This window comes from Papio anubis, chromosome 3, assembly GCF_008728515.1.
Source record: "Papio anubis isolate 15944 chromosome 3, Panubis1.0, whole genome shotgun sequence".
Classification (NCBI taxonomy): domain Eukaryota; kingdom Metazoa; phylum Chordata; class Mammalia; order Primates; family Cercopithecidae; genus Papio; species Papio anubis.
Window position 1 is genome coordinate 119794777 of NC_044978.1, and position 20131 is coordinate 119814907.

The window sequence follows — 20131 nt, forward strand, 5'->3', positions numbered from 1 at the left end:
AATTCTGTTTAACTTATTGCAGAGCCAGCCCCATACTTTTCACACTAGTATTTTCCAAAACGTGGGACACTACCATGTACATTGATAATAACATTTAGTATCAGTGAATTATTCTTTTCTTAACTTCAATCCCTCTGATTAATTAAATCAGGGGGAATATTATTTTTTTCATTGTATTTTGTTTTATCGTTACATTTTATTTCCATGGCATGTATTACCATTTCACATGTATAGTAGTGAAAGTTTACTTTTGATGTTAATATATGTAAAATAAAGTGGTATATAGAGTTTCTAAAAATATAATGAAGATCAAACAGAGAAATGTTAAAAAAAATTGTAAAGATGATACGAGAATGCCTTGAAGTTTTGGAAATACAGACCTGAGCTATTGCAGCTATTGCAGCAAATCCCAACTGATTTTCCTTCTCCAGTCTTTCTCACTTTCAATCAACCATTCATGCAATTCCTAGAATATTTTCCAATGACTTTGATAGGGTCACTCTGTTCTTCACAGACATTTGTTGAATCCCCATTTTACAGAGTAAAATTCAAGGTTGTTTATCTATATTTTCATGTCTTTCATCCCTCCAACCAAACGAATCTAATTATGATTCCTAAAAATCACTTTATACTTCCTACTACTGTACATTCCCTTACGTCATTCCTCTGCTGTAAATTCCTTTTCCCTTAGTTCATATTGCCATTCAATAGGGTCTGATATGTACCAAAAACTGTACTGTTGGCCTGGACTACAATGGCTTTCTTTTACAATTATGAGACAGCAGATAATAGGCACAGAAATAATTCATTAATTACAATGGCAGTAAGTAGTATGATAGAAAAATAGAGAGTGTTATGGAAATAAATAAATAGGACATCTGATCTAATTGAAACTGAAGGGGTGGTTTCAAAGGCTTCTTGGAGAAAATGTCATTTAAGCTGAGACCTAAGTAATTAGTAGGCGTTAGCTTAATGAAGAAATGGACAGAGAGAATAGTATGTGCAAAGGTACCAAGGTGGGGAGGATCTTGGCTCAAATATGTTAATTATTCATATTTCATATATTTATTTTGCTATGAAGAACTTTAGGTATATGTTTTCTTCTCAATAATAATGTACTGGCCTATAATATTTAATATACTTCTTACAAATACCAATTTATCGTGCAGCCTTAACTCTGTGAATTTTTTTTTGAGGCAGGCTTTTGCCCAGGCTGGAGTGCAGTGGTGTGATCACTGCTGACTGCAGCCTCAACCTCCCGGACTCAAGTGATCCGCCCACCTCAGCTTCCCAAGTAGCTGAGACTACAGGCATGTGCTACCATACCCAGCTAATTTTCATATTATTTATGGAGATGAATTTTTGCCATGTTGCCCAAGCTGGTCTTGAACTCCTGGGCTTAAGCCATTCACCTATGTCGGTCTCCCAAAGTGTTCAGATTATAGGTGTGGGCCACCATGCTCAGCCAACTATGTGAATTTTTATTTTTAAAGAGACTTAAAAAAAAATCAGTGTAGTAGTCAAAGATTAAAGATTAAAGTCAAGTCTTTTTTTTTTTTTTTTTTTTGAGGTGGAGTTTCGCTCTTGTTGCCCAAGCTGGAGTGCAATGGCATGATCTTGGCTCACTGCAACCTCTGCCTCCCAGGTTCAAGCGATTCTCCTGCCTCAGCCTCCCTAGTAGCTGGGATTACAGGCGCGTGCCTCTACACTCGGCTAATTTTTTATATTTTAAGTAGAAACGGGATTTCACCATGTTAGCCAGCCTGGTCTTGAACTCCTGACCTCAGGTGATGTGCCCGCCTCGGCCTCCCAAAGTGCTGGGATTACAGGCATGAGCCACCCCACCCAGCCAGATTCAGGTTTTAAAACTATCCAGGGAATTTATATGGAAGTCCCGTCTCTATATAGAAATTTATATAGATTTATATATCAATTTATGATAAATCTGTTTTGTATCTATGACCTGTATAATAATACAATATATATACCTGATTATAATCCTAAAATAAATATTTTTATTTTTCAAATGTACGGGTGCCTATATAGAGAGTACTGCTGTCAGTCAAGGCTTTTGGTTACATGCAGAGAAACCAACTCTGGCTATCTTAAGGAGAAAAATAATTTAGTTGGAGATTGAAGAATCCACAGGACAATGGAGAATAAGTCTTGGAAAATGGACAAAGACCTAAGGGAGCTAGGTGATAGGAAGGACTAGCCAGAGTCATGCTACAGGAACACACATTGGGAAGCCACTACTGTAAGACTTTCATTGTTGTTGCTGCTGCTGCCAGGCTTTAAATAATTTTCTTACTCGTAGTATCTTTGTGATGCCAGTTGGAGTTCAAAGTTTAGGGTAGAAACAGCATGGCTGAGTCCTTGTTGTGGCTATAGGAGAGGATCTCCTCTCTTTGGATTCTCTCTTTTGGCCTCCCTCCAACACTCACATAAGGGATTTTCTCCAAGTAGGAAGGGGGTTAGGACTATCAAGACCTCCCCCCACTGACAAAACAAACAACTGTCTTTCCCACCTACCCATTAAAATATATTTCTAAACAGTTCTGCATGATGATGGATAGGCGTATGTTTCTGAAATATAAGGCAAAATTTTTAAAGGCATCTCAAATGTCCTGGAAAGTATGTAGTTGTTCTTTTTTTTTTTTTTAAAAAAAGAAAGGTTGTGGTAGTTTATTAGAGAAAAAAATGACTTTGATTCTTTAAACTAGTCTTGAGTATACCCAAATTTTATAGTATATAGGCATCAAAAAAGAAATTTATTAGATTACGTATTTTTCTAAGAGACAGAATTACGAAAAGTGAAGGTGATTGCCAGATATACATTTGCTTATTTTTCAACATTTTTCTTTGGTAGACAAAAACGTTTTATATTTCAAATGTGTCCAAGATATTGCTATCATTTATACAAATGGATAAAAACACAAAGTACAGTAAACACACATATCCTAATTGCTTCAAAACATCTCAATGAAAAACAGTTGAAAAACATCAAATTAAGACCAGTGCTACTAATTTGGTTATGAAATATGTGCACTTTTGCCAGTATCCCATAGCGTATAATTTTTTCATAGTACATTTTATGAATTACATTTCATGAATTGGTTATAAAACAAACCAAATGATGCATAAGAATGTTTCCCTATGTACTGATGTGCTACATGATATTTGGAGAAAGAAATGTGTATTTGCATGAAAAAACATTTGAGGAATGTTTTACTACACATAGATGCTTTTGACTCATAAGAGCTTGACTCCAGTAATAATGTCAATGTCTCCACTGTAACCACAGATAGTAACATAGCATAAAGATCAATACAGAGAGATGACTTCTAGAGACAGAAATGTTCTCATAGTCACAACAGAATAGTTATAAACATCAAATCTAGAAGGTTTTCTAGCCTAGAAATGCATGAATGTATAATACAAGTAACAATGTGAAAGCACTTTGTAAACTCCAGTGGTAAGGAGCCTTTCTTAAGGTAGCTTTTCCTAGAAATCCATTTAATTGTTGGACTACTTTGGGCAGCGGAATTTTGATTGTCATTCATTCAGGAAGACTGTGTTTCTATTTTTGGTCCTTTCACCCACCTTTCATCCTTCACATAACTGTACAAAAGTTGAAAGTCACAAACCTATAGAAAAGTCTCAGTTTCCTACTGCAGAATTCTTGTCATTTCAGTAGTCACAGTTAAACTTGTTCTAAGTTTTTCAAATCCTCTTTTCCAGGACTTCATATGTTTTGATATTTTTAAAAATTCTTTCTTTCAACTTTCTGGAATAAGAAAACAAGAGTTTTATTTACTTGGACTGTTCTTATTTCCCCCAGGACATCTAAAAACATATAGTAAGAAAGGGAAACTGTTACAACCAAGACCCCGTAACAGAATATTTCACACAGGATCATAGCAGAATCTTTCTGTAGTTGTCCATATTATTTTCTTTTTCAAAAGATCTGTCTTGGATAAAACAGATTATAACATGGGAGTAATCTGGTAACTTACTTTGATTATAAGTCTTGCTTGCTTCGATTTGGGATTTAGGCATCGTTGTCGTTTATTTTCTTTCAGGGTAATACTGTTAAAAGCACATACAAAAGAGTCTTAAAGTTTAGATGCAAATACATAAACAAAAAAGCCTGCACCATTGTCATCTTCAGCAAGTTCATTACTTACATCACTTCTATTTTGTCACAGTTGTTACTTGGGTAAATTATGGAGGCTTTCTCAATATCTGCCACTTTCACTGCTTTTACTCCAGGGCCTATGCAAAGACAGCGTCCTCTTTTGAACATAGGGAAACCTAGAATAGATCACAGCATTAGTTAGTAATGCATCTGATTGCAACAGATGGCTGTGGTTTATAACTGGTGGCGAACGTGAGCAGAATTTTCATTAAGGGTGAAGATAGTAATTTGTCAAATAGCACTTAACACAACTATTACTGGGAAAAGAGTTAAGTAAAATGTTGATTAATTCTCTTTAAATTTGTAAGCGAATCACTAAAAAACGGGAAGCATGAAGGAAGTTTATTGGAGGTGAAGCTTGTTTTGCCCCCTTGATTTTATCCTCAAGTATTTTCCCAGAAAGCTTGTTAACATGATTGCTATATAAAATCTTCTTACTAGACACTTAAAACTGTTGCTAAAGGCTCTTGCCAGATATTCTAGCCAAATCAAAAATTCCATGAAGTCCATAATTTCTAGTTTCAATTATCATCTCTAGTACCTTAAACACATCCATCATTTCTGTGCTAAAGCTGTATAACTTCTAATCTGTGAGATTAAATATAACGTTATCATGTCTTTTAGGATAAAAGTGGAAGAAAAGACATTTGAAACATTAGAAAAGGAACTTATAGGTTGAGAAATAAAAAGTCCTGCTTACCTTGAACAACCGTAGTACACAATATCATAGCTAAGGCTATAGCCATGCCCTTCACACTCATGTTTGATTTTTTCTGCTGCTGCGGTTGCTGCCACTGCTGCTGCTGCTGCTGCTGCTGCTACTTCAGCTTTGCTACTCTTCTTGGAAGGAGTAGAAATGCTGAACATGAAAGGAAATTGACAATTGGTATATATAGAGCATTTTATACACCCGCAATCCTTTTATGGCACAGGAATTTCCCTCTTTGAGTCATGCACCTTTCTTGCTTCCAAGAGTTTCTGTTTTGTTCTCTTCTAAATGCTACTGTCCCTTCCTATTTGTAGTAGTGTTGAAAGTGATAAGAATGTGAAAGCACTGTGTAAACCCAGATGGTAACCAGCCTTTTTAAGGTAGCTTTTCCTAGAAATCTGTTTAATTGTGGTGGGCAGCGGAATTCTGATTGTCATTCATTCGGGAAGACCGTGTTTCTGTTTTTGGTCCTTTCACCCACCCTTCATCCTTCACATAACTATACAAAAGAATATTCTGAGAAGCTTTTTCTTTATCATCTAACTTTTTCTTTCCAGTTCAAACTCTTATGATAGATAAGGCCTATATTATTTGACACCAGATGACCTTTTCATATTTTTGCCTGTAAATGAGTGCCTAAAGAAGTTTCCCTGTGCTTCTATATTTATGTCCATATTGTTTTGCATTTTCAACAATTTTTACTTTATATATTTTATTTATTTTGTTTTGCTTTATTTTATTTTTTAATTTAATTTAATTTAATTATTTTATTTTATAATTATTTTATTCTGCGAAGCTTTTATTACAGGCAGATGGCAGGGGGCTCAGTCCTTCGCAGCTGCTTTCCTCATGGCGGTCAGGACGTTGCTCAGCTCCTCCTGCCTTCTCTTGGGGCAGATGTTTGTCCCTACCCTTTTCTTGATGAATTTGAGGGCCCGTTTGACCTTGGAGACCTTCAGTAACTCCATGCCACGCCACTCGTTAGGGGTGAAGCCACACACCTCTGGGATCATGTCCCACACAAACTTAGTGTGTTTGGTCAGGCGCCCACGGTGGTTGTGCCTGGGCTTGCTCACGTTCTTGGTCACCTTGTGGCTCTTATTGAGGCCCACTATAGGGTAGTACAGAGTCATGGCTTCTGCCCTCCAATGGTGGCCATGGCGGAAAACTACTTTATAAATATTTTAGCACTGTTACTTAGTACATGAAGTTGTATGAGTTGTGTTAGGGATCATAAAAAAAAGTGATCCTCTTTCCTCATGTGATAGTTCTACCTCTGAGATTCTACTTTGATGTAATTCCTATCTTTTTTTGTCTTTCTCTTTTCCTGTTAAGCTTCCTAAATCTTTGTTTTAAGTGTGTCACTTGTAGACATTTAAGAAAATCATATCCAAGGAGCTTTCTAATGGGTAAGCTTAATAAAATACATTTACTGTTTAACTGGTAATCTGTAATTTTTAAAATGCTTCCTTGCTGATTCTTTATGTTTTCTTTGATTTCTTTCTAACTTTAAATATGTTTTATTTAACTTTTTGAAGCATTTTTTTTTTTTTTAATGAGATGGGTCTTACTCTGTCACCATTCTGGAGTCAAGTGGCACAATCACAGCTCACTGCAGCCCTGAACTCCTGGCCTCAAGCAGTCCTCCTGCCTTGGTCTCCCAAAGTGCTAGGATTACTGGGATGAGCCACGGTGCTTGGCCTTCCTTAAGTAATTTGAAAGGAATACACTGTTTTACATTTCGATATTCTTAAAATTCTTTAAAAAGATTTTTACTTGAATTTTTCTAATTATTTACATCAACCATCAATAATATTTTTTTAGCTCCTATCTTTGTAACATAAGAAAATCACTGTAACTTTCTTTCAAGAATTTTTCTCCTATTTCCTAGTTTTACCAATAAAAGTTGGTATAATCTGGGAATTTATAGCTGGTTTATTACTTTTAGATTATTATTTTATCTTATTCAACTTCTTTTTTTTTTGAGAATTACCATTTGCATTTTATCTTTAAATTATATATTTATTTAGATATAATCCTGCATTTAAATTCTTTAACAACCATGACTAATCTTTAAAACCTCTGAAAGTCTTTACAGTAGTCACCCATTAAATGAGAAATTCTAGAAATAATTCGTAAGTTTTAAATTGTGCACTTTTCTGAGTAGCATGATGAAATCTCACATCATCTTGCTCCATGACTTCATCCCATCACATAGACATTTTATCATCTCACAGCATCACTAGAAGAGTGAGTACAGTACAATAAGATATTTGAAGAGAGACTACACAGTCACTTAACTTTATTACAGAATACTGTTGTAATTGTTCTATATATTACTATTGATGCTGTTACTGTGGCTAATGTATAAATCAAACTTTCTTATAGGTATGTATGTATAGAAAAAACTACAATATATACAGGGCTCAGTACTATCTGCAGTTTCAGGCATTCATAGGGGTCTTGGAACATATCCCCCAAAGATAAGGTGGGGGGGCTAGTATATTTTAATTAATTTCCAAGTAACTGGAATATTCTTTCCCTCTTTTCCATTAATTCATTTGACATATGTAAATAGAGACTAATTTTTCCTTAGGAATATGGGTAAAGTAAAAGGAATGTGTTTGTGGAGCTCATAAATCCTTATCTGCTATTATTTTTTAATGTTGCTTTTCATTTTCTCAGCATTAGAAACACAGTAGAGCATAGTTAATAGGGGAGGCTCTGGAGTCAGTCTGTGTTCAAATCCACACTCGATTATTTATTTATTTTTGAGATGGATTCTTGCTCTGTAGCCCAGGCTGGAGTGCAGTGGTGTGATCTCGGCTCACCACAGCCTCTGCCTCCTGGATGCAAGTGATTCTCCTGCCTCAGCCTCCCAAGCAACTGGGATTACAGGTGTGCACCACCACGCCTGGCTAATTTTTATAGTTTTAGTAGGGATGATGTTTTGCCATGTTGGCCAGGCTGGTCTCGAACTCCTAACCTCAGGTGATCCTGCCGCCTCAGCCTCCCAAAGTGCTGAGATTACCGGCGTGAGCCACTGTGCCCAGCCCACATTCAATTATTTATGAACAAGTTACCTCAACTTTTTGAGGCTGTTTGCTCATCTATAGACTGGGGATAATAATAGTACCTTTTTTTTTTTTTTTTTTTTTTCCTTTTGAGATGGCGTTTCTCTGTATCACCCAGGCTGTAGTGCAGTGGCGTGATCTCGGCTTACTGCAACCTCTGCTTCCTGGGTTCAAGCGATTCTCCTGCTTCAGCCTCCCAAGTAGCTGGGATTACAGGCATGTGTCACCATGCCCAGCCAATTTTTATATTTTTAGTAGAGATGGGGTTTCACCATGTTGGCCAGGCTGGTCTCAACCCCCTTTTTCATAGGGCTGTTATAAACTAGGTATTAAAAGAGGTAATGCATATTAACCATTTAGAAAAATACGTGGCACTTGAAATGTATTAACTGCTATTACTATTATCAGTGTCCTTTTCTGAATTGGCATACCACATCTAGCTTGTTTTCAGCTGTTTTTCAGCATTAACACAAACACAACCACTTAATAAAAGATTAGTTGACATTGTTATAGCATATAAAAATATTTTAAATTATAATAACCATGAATATAAAAATAGCACACTAATCATAAAAATCACTTACAGAAAGTGCATGAATGCAATAGCATAGTTCAAATAATACAGACAATAGTGAATATTTCTGCTTACTAGCTAAAGTTGTGTTGTCATATAGCTTTGGGGTAAGAGAATTTCTTAAATAGGGATTCTTAATTAATTTTTTTTAAAAGACCCTGGAAATTGATATTATTAAACATATTTTTACATTGTACTGTTTTAAATAGAAAATAGACATAATTCAAACTTACATAAAACATGACTAAACTCTTCCTTTTGCCTTCACGTGTGAATTACTACTTAGCTGTGTAGAAAAACTGTGGATCACAATTTTCTCCTTCAGTACTCTGCTGGGAGTCCTGGAATGTATTCCCCAAGGATAATGAGGGGGCTACTGTATTTTATTTTCTAGTGTTTTATTTTCTTCCTTACTGCAAAGATAATATCTGATATATTAAAAAAAAATTAGAGCTGGGCATGGTGGCTCACGCCTGTAATCCCAGCAGTTTGGGAGACCGAGGCAGGCAGATCACTTGAGGTCAGGAGTTCGAGACCAGCCTGGCCAACATGGTGAAACCCTGTCTCTTCTAAAAATACAAAAATTAGCTGGGTGTGGTGGTGCATGCCTGTAATTCCAGCTACTTGCAAGGTTGAGGCAGGAGAATCGCTTGAACCCAGGAGGTGGAAGTTGCAGCCAGCCAAGATCGCATCACTGCACTCCAGCCTAGGTGACACAGTGAGACTCCGTCTCAAAAAAACAAAAAGCTAAACATTAGAACATATGTGATAAGAAGAACCTTACCACCAGAGATGACCACTATTTTAGTTTTCTTCCCTCTGGATGGATACACACATACACTGGATACACACACACACACACACACACATTTCACCTAATAAGTGCTATATCAGACTGTATCAGGTTCCCCCACGCTGCCCCGCCATGTGTCAGGGACTATAAAGATACTTCAGAAGGAGACAGAGGAGAAGACAGGGAGAAAAAAAAAAATTCTTCCTTTTCCTCTGTGAGGAAGACTACTGCATAATCTTCCTCACAGAGGCTGCTGCTTGTGTATGACCCTAGAGGAGGGGGCTATCCCTTGCCCATGTAGACACATCTTTGCTTTTCCTCAGAGCTAAATTAGTTTGAAAACTGAGGGAGGTTTATTTAGTTCTTCACTTCTTCAGGTGATAGATCCAAGATTATGCAGAGTAAGGAGAGGGATTGGTTTTGTGCTGTAACCTTTTCACTTCATCTCCTTGAACCACTAAATAAGCCTAATTAGGCTTTAGCAGGTGCTAATATGGTTGCTCTCTCCTTCTATAACACTCTCTCTCTCTTTACTGCTCTTCCTCCCAGTTGTTCCTGCCTTAGAGTTTCCTGGAAAGCACTACTCTTTTCTATAGTAGTTCATTTGTTCATTTACTCATTCATTCAGCAAATGTTTATCTTAAATGTCTGTCACATGTCTGGCACTCTTTTGGGTATTAGAGATAGAACAGTGAACAAAACTCACCAAGTTCTTTCCATGTGTTGCAAATTTCAGAACCTTCTGCCTTATTGTAGAAGTTAGTCTGCCTGATTTCTGCTGGCTCTGTAGATGTGTGGGGTCAGTTGTGTCTTCAGGATTGTGACTTGTTCTGGCTCTATACTCTCTGACATCACATGAGGAAGATTACCTTCTTTCACAGCATCTCCTCATCTGGTGAGCCTGAGAGATCCCTATTTTTTATATTTGTATAATACAGTTTTTCTAGCATGGAATGCATTTTCCTCTCTTTTGAATCCTTTCCTTCCTTTTAGTCTTGATGTCTTCATGAAGTCTTTTTCATTACATCGTGGTGTCTTCTTGTCCTTTATACTTTGTAGAAATTACTGTCTTTTCTAACTTTATCCAGTAGAAATATAATGCAACGCATGTACATAATTTTAAATATTCTGATAGCCACATTTAGAAAGTAAAAAGAAACAGATGAAATTAATTTAAATATATTTTCTATAATTAAGCACAAAAATATATTATCATTTCAATGTGTAATCAACGTGGATATAAAAATATTAAATGAAATATTTCACCTTTTATTACTAAGTCTTCAAATTGAACTAGCTACATTTCAGATGCTTGATGATATGTGTTTAGTGGCTACCATATTGGACAGTGAAGGTCTAGTTATTCATTTGGCATGTATTATATGCTGACTCCATACTTATTTTAAACTAAAGCTGAGGTTGGAGAGGCAGAGAGATAACTGTCAAACTCCTGTAAATTTCCCTAGTTGCTTTCTTCCTTCTCTAAGTCATTATATCTCATTGCTCTTTTTCTTTGATTAAATGCAAAAAAGATCAGATACATTCTCTGTGTTCTTAGTAGTGTTGACCTTTTTTGTTGTTTCCAGAATTGGACTATTTTATTTTATTTTCCCAGGTTCACCCACTAAAATAAGCTTTGCTTTTAATTTAAAGACGTAGGAGCATCCCAGGAAATGATGGAATACCAGTTTCCATAAGTAATCACTCTTTCAGCTTAAACAATCTGTAATCTGTGATTCTTCTGAAATTTTATTAATGCTCCCAAATTAGCCAATTAATGTAGAATTTTAAAATGTTTCCAAGTTAGAAGAGATTAATGTAAGCTATTTAAAAATAATTTCCAACTCACCATTCACCAGGTCTCTGAATAATATATTGCCTGACAAAAGAAAAAAAGGTAGTATCAAGGATATTTTGTTCAGTTAAGTTAGTGAAAAGTGGGTTACAAATGGATACTAATGTTTCCATTTATTATAAACGAGTATGATTTAAAAGAATCCTGTTTTGAGTGTTAGAAGGTAGGTGACTCACTCCTAGGGAAGAGGTTGCCAGGCATGTAATAGACACCTAAAATAATGTAGATAGACTGAACAGATTAATGTAGAATCCCAAATTCTTAAAAGTACAGTAGTATAGTACCTGATGTTCTTTTATACAGGGACTCAGGCATGCCAATGAATTTAGGGAGCTGCCAGTGGATTTTTTTTTTTTTTTTGAGAGCTCTTAAATAGAATACTACTGTGAGTTTCTTATAATATTATTAAAATACCTGTCCCAGAAATTAGACAGATTCTGCAGGCTATATTCAAGGTAGCCATTAGGCACTGGGTAAGGCTCTATTTTTTCCCCCAAAACTTGAGTAAATTGTATAAATAACATTCAAATCATTAAGACATTGAGGAATAGTGCATGTTTTATTGCCACTGAAAAGAGTTTCAAAGTGACGATGAATTTTTGTTTTAGACCTGCTCTATCACCCAGGCTGGAGTACAATGGCGCGATCTCAGCTGTCCGCAGCATCTGCCTCTCAGGCACAAATCATCTTCCCACCTCAGCCTCCTGAGTAGCTGGGACTATGGGAAGACACCTCCACAGCCAGCTAATGTTTTTGTATTTCTGGTAGAGATGGGGTTTCACCATGTTGCCCAGGCTGGTCTTGAATTCCTGGGCCCACGTGGTCTTCCTACCTCAGCCTCCCAAAGTGCTGGGATTACTGGCATAAGCCACTGTACCTGGCTGACAATGAATTTTAAATAAGGATGTTTCTGAGTTTATGTTGTATCTCTTTTTTTTTTTTTTTTTGAGACAGAGTTTCACTCTTGCTGCCAGGGCTGGAGTGGAGTGCAATGGCGCGATCTCAGCTCACTGCAACCTCCGCCTGCTGGGTTCAAGCCTTTCTTCAGCCTCAGCCTGCCAAGTAGCTGGGATTATGGGCACCCGCCACCATGCTCAGCTAATTTTTTTTGTATTTTTATTAGAGACAGGGTTTCACCATACTCATGCCTGTAATCCCAGCACTTTGGGAGGCTTAGGTAGGCAGATCACCTGAGGTCAGGATTTCGAGACCAGCCTGGCCAATATGCTTTATCTCTTTCTGGGACTTTGACATAAGAAGAGATTTCCAAAGGTTGTATTCTGCTAATGTAGTCTGGTATTTGAGAATGAGATATACCAGCGCTCACATTTTATAAGGATGACTTCATCCTTGATATTTGCTACCCCAAACATTGCAGTCTCAAGTGCATGCACAAAAGAAGGGCCAGTTTTTAGTGACTACCCTATCACCATATGGACCTTCTCATGCTTGAGAGTGCCACTGGTGGCCATCTACCTTTCCTTGTCGGTATACATTTGGGGGATACAAATATAATTTTGTTACATTGATATATTGCATAGTGTTGAAATTAGGGCTTTTAGTGTATCCATCACCAGAATAATGTACATTGTACCCATTAAGTAGTTTGTCATCATCCACCACCCCCAACCCTTCCAAGTCTCCATTGTCTATCATTCCATACTCTATGTCTATGTGTACACATTATTTAGCTCCCACTTATAAGTGAAAACATGTGTGTACCCAATTTCTTTTTTCTTTTTTCTTTTTTTTAAGACAAAGTCAAAAAAAAAAAAAAAAAAGAGTCTTGCTCTGTCACCCAGGCTGGAGTGCAGGGGCACGATCTCGGCTTGCTGCAACTCCTGCCTCCCAGATTCAAGCAATTCTCGTGCCTCAGCCTCCCAAGCTGCTAGGATTACAGGCCTGTGCCACCGTACCAGGCTAATTTTTGTATTTTTAGTAGAGACAGGGTTTCACCATGTTAGCAAGGCTGGTCTCAAACTCCTGGTCTTAAGCCATCTACCTGCCTCGGCCTCCCAAAATGCTGGGATTATAGACATGAGCCCTTGCGCCCAGCTGGTGTGTACCAAATTTCTGATGTTAAAGGAAAGGCAGTTATTTGTTCCCTGAAAGTTGAGCATAAAAAGAAGAAATAAGCTTTAGTTTCCAGTGGTTAAGGATTTGAAAAATAGTTACTGGTAGTTCAGTTTACTTTGCTTTTTAATTCTGCCTCTTCATGCTGATCACATACAGGTTATCTCTGTCTTGTTACTGGAATTGGATCGTTTCTCATTGGCTTAATTAAATTTATTGCACAGGAGGAGTCTTCCTGAAACATTTAAGCTATACCTGATTTATTAACTATGGCTCTGTCATTTTCTTATAAATTAATTAAGAGTTTGATCTACCGTTCCTCTTCTGAAAAGAAAACAGTGTTTCTCTACCTTTTTGGTAGAAGAGTTATTTTAAAAAACAGCTATTATTTGTCTCTTTTTTCAACCTGGCAAAGCACAGTATATACATATTATTTGTTTTATCTCTAACCAAATTTAATTGCCTTGGAATGTTACTTTTTACATTTAGTTAAGAAGCGGGGTCAGGGGACAGCAGCAATGAAAAACACAGGAATTCCTTTCTGGGATGAAACAGGAGTGAAAGGCGTCTCAAAGGTCTGACAGTGTAACTCCCAGACCCAAGCCTCCCTGGAAAATAGAAAATGCAAAAGAAGATTAGAGCAGAAGACTAAATGTGGAACAATTTGGGATAAATAAAATCTGACGGTCCTGGTGAGAAAGCAATTAAGAAAGCTAGAGAAGGTGTCTAGAGCCCCATTTAATTTACATTTCATTGAATAACAGGAGAATGCTTATTGTGAGACTTGTTAAAACTTGTATTTTGTTGGTAAAGTTTATCCTCTATTTCCCCATTGTGATTTGTAATAGTAACCCTTAGAAAATTTCAGAATAGGCCGGGCACAGTGGCTCACGCCTGTAATCCTAGCACTTTGGGAGGCCGAGGCAGGCGGATCACAAGGTCAGGAGTTCAAGACCAGCCTGGCCAATATGGTGAAACCCCGTCTCTACTAAAAATACAAAAATTAGCCGGGCGTGGTGGCGGGCGCCTGTAGTCCCAGCTACTTGGGAGGCTGAGGCAGGAGAATTGCCTGAACCCGGGAGGCAAAGGTTGCAGTGAGCCAAGATTGTGCCACTACACTCCAGTCTGGGCGACAGAGCGAGACTGTGTCTCACAAAAAAAAAAAAAGAAAGAAAATTTCAGAACAGCCAATGTTTATTCCAGGGACTGGATAAAAAGGGAGAAGCCTGTGCTCTTTTCTGCATTTAGCTGTGATAAATAGAATCTCTGATCTGAGGCAGTAACTGATGTCAGTGCAATAGGTAGCCAGCAGGTCAACTCCTGTCCCTAAGGATTTATACCAGATGAAGGTCTTGTGGAAACAGGAAAGGATAGAGAAGGAGGCAGTGAAACTACTTTAAGACTTCAGTGACAGTGCTGCTCCCTCAGTGCCATCCCTCTACCCCACTGCCTTTCTCCTTCTTAAGCTTTTGTTCTAAATAATTTCCTAGAGTCCCAGTAACCCTAAGTGTTATCTCTCTGCTCATTCTAGGTCCCTTTCCTTCCAGAACCCTTGAAGTTTGAGTTTACATTTTTGCAAGGATGCCAGGGATTAGCCCAGTTAGTAGGTCAAGCTTCTAAGGGTTAAACGAGTGGAGGGAGACTTTTTACCTCTACCTGTGGGGTCTTCCCAAAATCTGATGAATATGCAGAGCCCAAAGCTGAGTCTGGAAAGTCAGAGAGGCCTGTGAACATATTCTAAAACTAAGGACTCCAAAAATAGGTCTTAAAAGCCAGGAATCAAGGGTTAGGGGAAGAGAAAAAGAGTTGCAGGTTTAGAATAAGGGGGCAGCAGACCTGGAAATTGCCAAGAAGCAGCATTATAGCTTAATAGCGTCAGAGTAATGGGAGGATGGGCTGGGGGTGGATGATGTGTGCAAAGAGACCAGGAAAGGTGCAAAGTTCCTGTTGCCTATCAGTCTGAGGAGGAGAAATAAATGTATTCCTGACATCTCACGTTGAGATTTAGAATACTTTTCTCTCTAGAAAAAAAATACATACTGGATTAGATTTCTAGGCTAGCCTGCTAAAATAGTTTCCTCATAATGAACTTGAAATACAGATTCTAAGTATCATGAGAAAAATCTTGGTAGAAAACAGTGGGTTATCAAATGAACTTTCGAATTAGTTTCCACTAATAAGAGGGGAATCACCTATCAATTAGAATTAAAGAAGAGTTAGCCATACTTTAGTATTTTATCACGGCTTACACATATTTATTAAGATTATTTACTATTCTTTAAAAAGTTTAAAAAATAATAGTGACACTTTTGAAGAGCATTGATTAATTATTTTATCAAATATCCCTCAATTTGTCTTATCTGATATTTTCTCATAATTGGAATAAGGTTTTGTATTTTTGGCATGAAAACTACAAAATTATGTTTTCTTTTCAGTATGTTGTATCAGGGTTCATAATATTGTTATGTGTTATTATTAGTGATGTTTACCTTGATTATTTTATTACATTTGCCATCTACTAGGAAATACCTTACAGGTTGGAGGAGACTTAGGAGAAATAACTAAATGCAATGTGGGTTCTGATAGGAACCTAGAAAAAGGACATTAGTGGCAAAATTGGTGAAATTAAAATAAGGTCTGAAGTTTAGTTAACAATATTCCAATGTTCCAATTGGTTCCAAGTACCAATGTTCATTTCCTGTTCTAGATAATTGTACTGTGGTCATAAAAGATGTTAACATTGGGGAAGAGGAGTGAAGGAAATAAAGGTACTATCTGTACTGTTTTCTGTAAATCTAATATTAACTCAAAATAAAAAGTTAAAAAATAATGCTATGTAACACTTACATAGTGCTTCCTATTTACCACATGTACTTTGCATCTGTTAACTCTGGTTCCTTTCAACAACCCTGTGAGGGGAACTGCTGTTATCTCCATTTGTCGTATGAGGAGACCTAGATACAGAGAGGTAAGAAGCATGTCCAGTGTCACATGGCCGTGAATTGGTCACATAGCTAGAAAGTGGCTGAGTTGGGATTTGAACTGAAGCACTTTGGATCCAGAAATCAATTACAGCGTACTGGCTTTCAATGTGCTATATATGCACATAGTTTAAAAAGATTCAGTTATACTCTTCTCTGATGCAATCTCTGTTACAAGTTTTTGGCTTCTGTTTTAATCCTTCAAGGAAGAACTTACTTTCGAACATTGATAGGAAGGCAACTCACTTTGGTTTGAATTTGCAATATTCAAAGCTATGCTATGGCCGTGTTTTAGTCTCCCTTCAGAATCTTCTCATGGCGTGCTAACAATTGTAGATAGCAACTGTGTTGGAAACTAGGGAATCCCATCTGAGTTGGTCAAAGTCTGCGAGTAAAGTGCTAATTGCTCATAACTACTATGTTATGATTAAGTACAGTATGATTAAGTAGACTCAAACTTCATTCGGAATTTAACCAAATTCTGCAGTTGCTCTCCTGAGTACTTTGATTAGTATGAATGCTTTTTTCATTTTACTATTGAAATTACATTTTTTAACTCAAAAACTGCCAGCTGTTGTAACAATGGCTTTGTTTGTAGTCTTTAAAATTGAAGAAAGAGTACGACGTGAATTACTATATATTAGACCTTTGAGAGTCTGAATGAATTGCTTGAGTTTGTTCTGATTAGTGTACCTAATGTAGAGACTGAGCTTCCTTAAATTGCCAGAGGTGTAAAGTTTCACAAGGTACTGGTTGCTGTAAAGGAAGACTGACTTTGAGTTAAATAGAAAGTTGATAAAAATGCATATATTGACAGTTACTGACTCAGTAAGCTTTATAATTCTAGGAATCACTGCTGATTCATATGTTTAGATATACTCATTTCTATCTTTCTGTTTCCTAGGCCAAAAAGAAAAAAGAAAACCAATATTTAAGAGGTGAGAAAAGTAACAGGAATTTCCTATCTATTTATACACATACACACAAACACAAGCCTGTAGCCTTTGCTGCAGAAGCAGCTTGTCTTTCGTTCCATAGTTAGGGCATTTTTTTTTTCTGTGCGTTGAATTAAAATTTGTAAACAGCAGGAATTGTGGCTTGTTAAAAGAAAAACCTTAGACAAATTAAATTTAGTAGATCTTAATTGAGCAAAGAATGATTTATGAATCGGGCAGCCCCTGAAACAGAATAGAGAGGCTCCAGAGCTGCTGTGTGGTGAAAGAAGAGTATGGATAGAAAAAGGAAAGTGATGAAGAGAAAATGGAAGTGAGGTACAGAAACAGCTGGATTGATTACAGCTTGAAGTTTGCCTTATCTGAGCATAGTTTGAATAGTTGGCTGCCCTTGATTGGCTGAAACTTAGTGATTGGCACAAGAGTAGATTACAGTCTGTTTACACATCCAGTTAGGTTACAGTTCACTGTGTATGAAGAAACCTTTAGGTTATAGTTCACAAGGTATGGAGAAACCTTTAGACTGAACTTAAGCTGTATAGAGACAGCTTTAGGCTAAACTTAATTTAACAGACTTTTTGGTTGCCTTTGATTCAGGGCGAAATCTAACAGACATTCATGAAGGTCCAAAGATCTGAATTTTTATTTTTGCTGTCTTCAAGTATTTTGTTTCATGTTTTAATTTGCTCTCCAGTCCTTTTCTCTATCTTTACTTTTTGATTGACTATAATATGGAATTGAATTTTTTAAAAAAAACTGTAAAATTTATTTTTAAAAGTTTATTTCTTGGTCTTGCATTTAAAAGGCTGTGAATTGAACCTTTCTTCTTTCTTTAACTAAAAAAAAACTGTAATTAAGTGGCTTTTTGCTTAAATATGTTCTCAACTGATTTTTCTCCTTGTAGGTACCTTAAAGGAAAAAGAAATGTACTTTCAGTACTCTCATTACATATTCAGGCAATCCCAATTTGTATGGACAACTCAATTGAAGTAACAGGTGACTCTGACAATTTAGAGAAATGAATTAGTAAAGTTTAGTAGCATTAAGCACAGGAGGATTTACTTAAGAGAAAAAGCAGGCAAACTTTATAAACACAAGTTGGAGAACTATCAAGTTCGTACATGTCTGACAGAGATGAAGAATACAGAATAAACCACTGGCCAAATATAAGTTAGATATTTAACACTAACACATAAAATTAGCAAAGAGGATATTGTGGGTTTATATGGAAGAAATCTGTTTGTGAGTCACTGGTTAGGAAATCAGAACCTACTTTCCTATAGATGTTAAATGGTGAGAGTCATTGTTCAGCCTGAGAGGTCCCTCCAGGGCAAGGAACCTTGTCTGATTTATCTTCCATCTCACCCTGTTGCCTGGCATGGAGTCAGGTCTTAATAGACTCATTTCCGTAGTTCTTGGCTTATAAAGTCTAACTAACATATAAGATACCCCAAATTCAAGCCTTTGTCCTGTTTTCTTCTTAACCTACTGATGTCAGATATTTTTCTATTTTGAAACATAATACTGTTGTGGAATATTGTGGAATCATAAGTTACTGATTAAGTTACTGATATCGTAAGTACATTGGTAATATATAACCAAACCCAAAGAACCCTTTTTATTTCGTATCAGTTTGATTTCTTCTGGCCTGTGACAATCAACTGTTTTCTCTCTCATGAAAGCCTCATGAAAATCTCTTTTCTTGAGGCTTCTTATTCTCCTTCTCAATCTCCTTCTTGGAATCTTACCTCTCTCTGCACCTAAACGCTAGTGTTCTTTAGGGTATTATGCTCTCTATCTGCAAGCTTACACACCTATTGGCTAACATGGTAGGCAGAATAATTATTCCCCAAAGATTTCCATGCCCTAATTCCTGGAATCTGTGAATATGTTATATTACATGGCAAAAGGAACACTGGACTTATACTTATGGACCTCAAAATACATATATATATATATTGGGTGGACCCAGTGTATAACATGGGCACTTAAAAGTGGAAGAGGAAGACAGAGCAGCCAGTCAGAGAGACGCAGGGGAAGAGGCAGGAGGTATTTGAGTATGAGAGAGATTCCACTTGCTGTTGTTGGCTTTGAAGATGGAGAAAGAGGACCACACACCAAGGAATGTGGGTGGCCTCTGGAGTCTGTGAATAACCCTCAGCTGACAGCCAACAGGGAAACACAGGTCTCAATCTTAAGTCTTCAAGGAATTGCATTCTGCTAACAACCTGAATGAGCAAAGAAATTGATTCTCTTTTAGACCCTCAGAAAGTAACTTAGCTCTGTCAACACCTTGATTTTAGCCTACAGAGATCTATGTTAGGCTTATGATTTGGGAACTTTAAGATAAGAAATGTGTATTATTTTAAGCCACTAAGTCATGATAATTTGCCACAGCAACAGTAACAAACTATTGCAGCTAATGACTCTCAAATTTAAATTACTATCTCAGATCTTTCTATGAACTATAGTCAGTTGCCTATTGGATAGCTTCTCTACAGTATCTGGCTGGGACCTCAAACTCGTTACATTGAGATGAAACTCTTTTCCCTAAAACCTGCTCATATTTTTTTCTTGATGTTGCTCCTAACCATTCAGACTCCTTAGCCAGAAATCTGGGGGTCAGTATAAACTCCTTTTCTCATATGCTATTTCTCTACACATCCCTACTCTATATAATTGATACCAAATCGTTTTGATTTGGAGTTTATCACTGATTTAGGTCAAGCTCCCACCACTTCTCACTTGGATTTATCAGGTAATCTCCCAACACATCTTCCTGCCTCTGGTTAAAATGTCTTGGTAATTCATTCTTGTGTTCTATGAAAGTGACCTTTTCAATCAGATTATGTTTCTCCTCTATTTCATGGTTTCCCATTGCCATTTCAGTAAAGTTCCAATTTCTAAGCATTGCACACAAG

At 37.0% G+C, this 20131-nt stretch overlaps 2 protein-coding genes and 1 pseudogene across 7 annotated transcripts in view; 1 reads left to right on the forward strand and 2 right to left on the reverse strand.

Moving 5' to 3' along the window:
- The window catches only part of ART3 (ADP-ribosyltransferase 3), a 97598-nt gene that overhangs the window by 20918 nt on the left and 56549 nt on the right, over positions 1 to 20131 (forward strand). Inside the window, exon 1 of one of the 5 annotated variants that reach the window (XM_031664510.1) lies at positions 17165 to 17195. The exons of the other annotated variants lie outside the window; for them this stretch is intronic. The gene's annotated coding sequence lies outside the window, so the exon portion shown is untranslated. Of the gene's footprint in view, positions 1 to 17164; positions 17196 to 20131 lie in introns of those variants that run through there. 5 annotated transcript variants of the gene reach the window in all.
- Positions 2664 to 5402, reverse strand: CXCL11 (C-X-C motif chemokine ligand 11). 2 transcript variants are annotated; one of them, XM_003898736.3, is made up of 4 exons: positions 4899 to 5389; positions 4188 to 4314; positions 4017 to 4089; positions 2664 to 3787 (listed from the first exon to the last, which is right to left on the reverse strand). In XM_003898736.3, exons 1-4 carry the CDS (start codon positions 4957 to 4959, stop codon positions 3764 to 3766), a joined length of 285 nt encoding a protein of 94 aa, XP_003898785.2. In that variant the 5' UTR covers positions 4960 to 5389; the 3' UTR covers positions 2664 to 3763. The 2 variants fall into 2 exon arrangements, with proteins under 2 accessions (XP_003898785.2, XP_021794192.2); XM_021938500.2 differs by having other exon boundaries at positions 2721 to 3783; positions 4899 to 5402.
- On the reverse strand, positions 5709 to 6342 carry LOC110743274 (annotated as a pseudogene).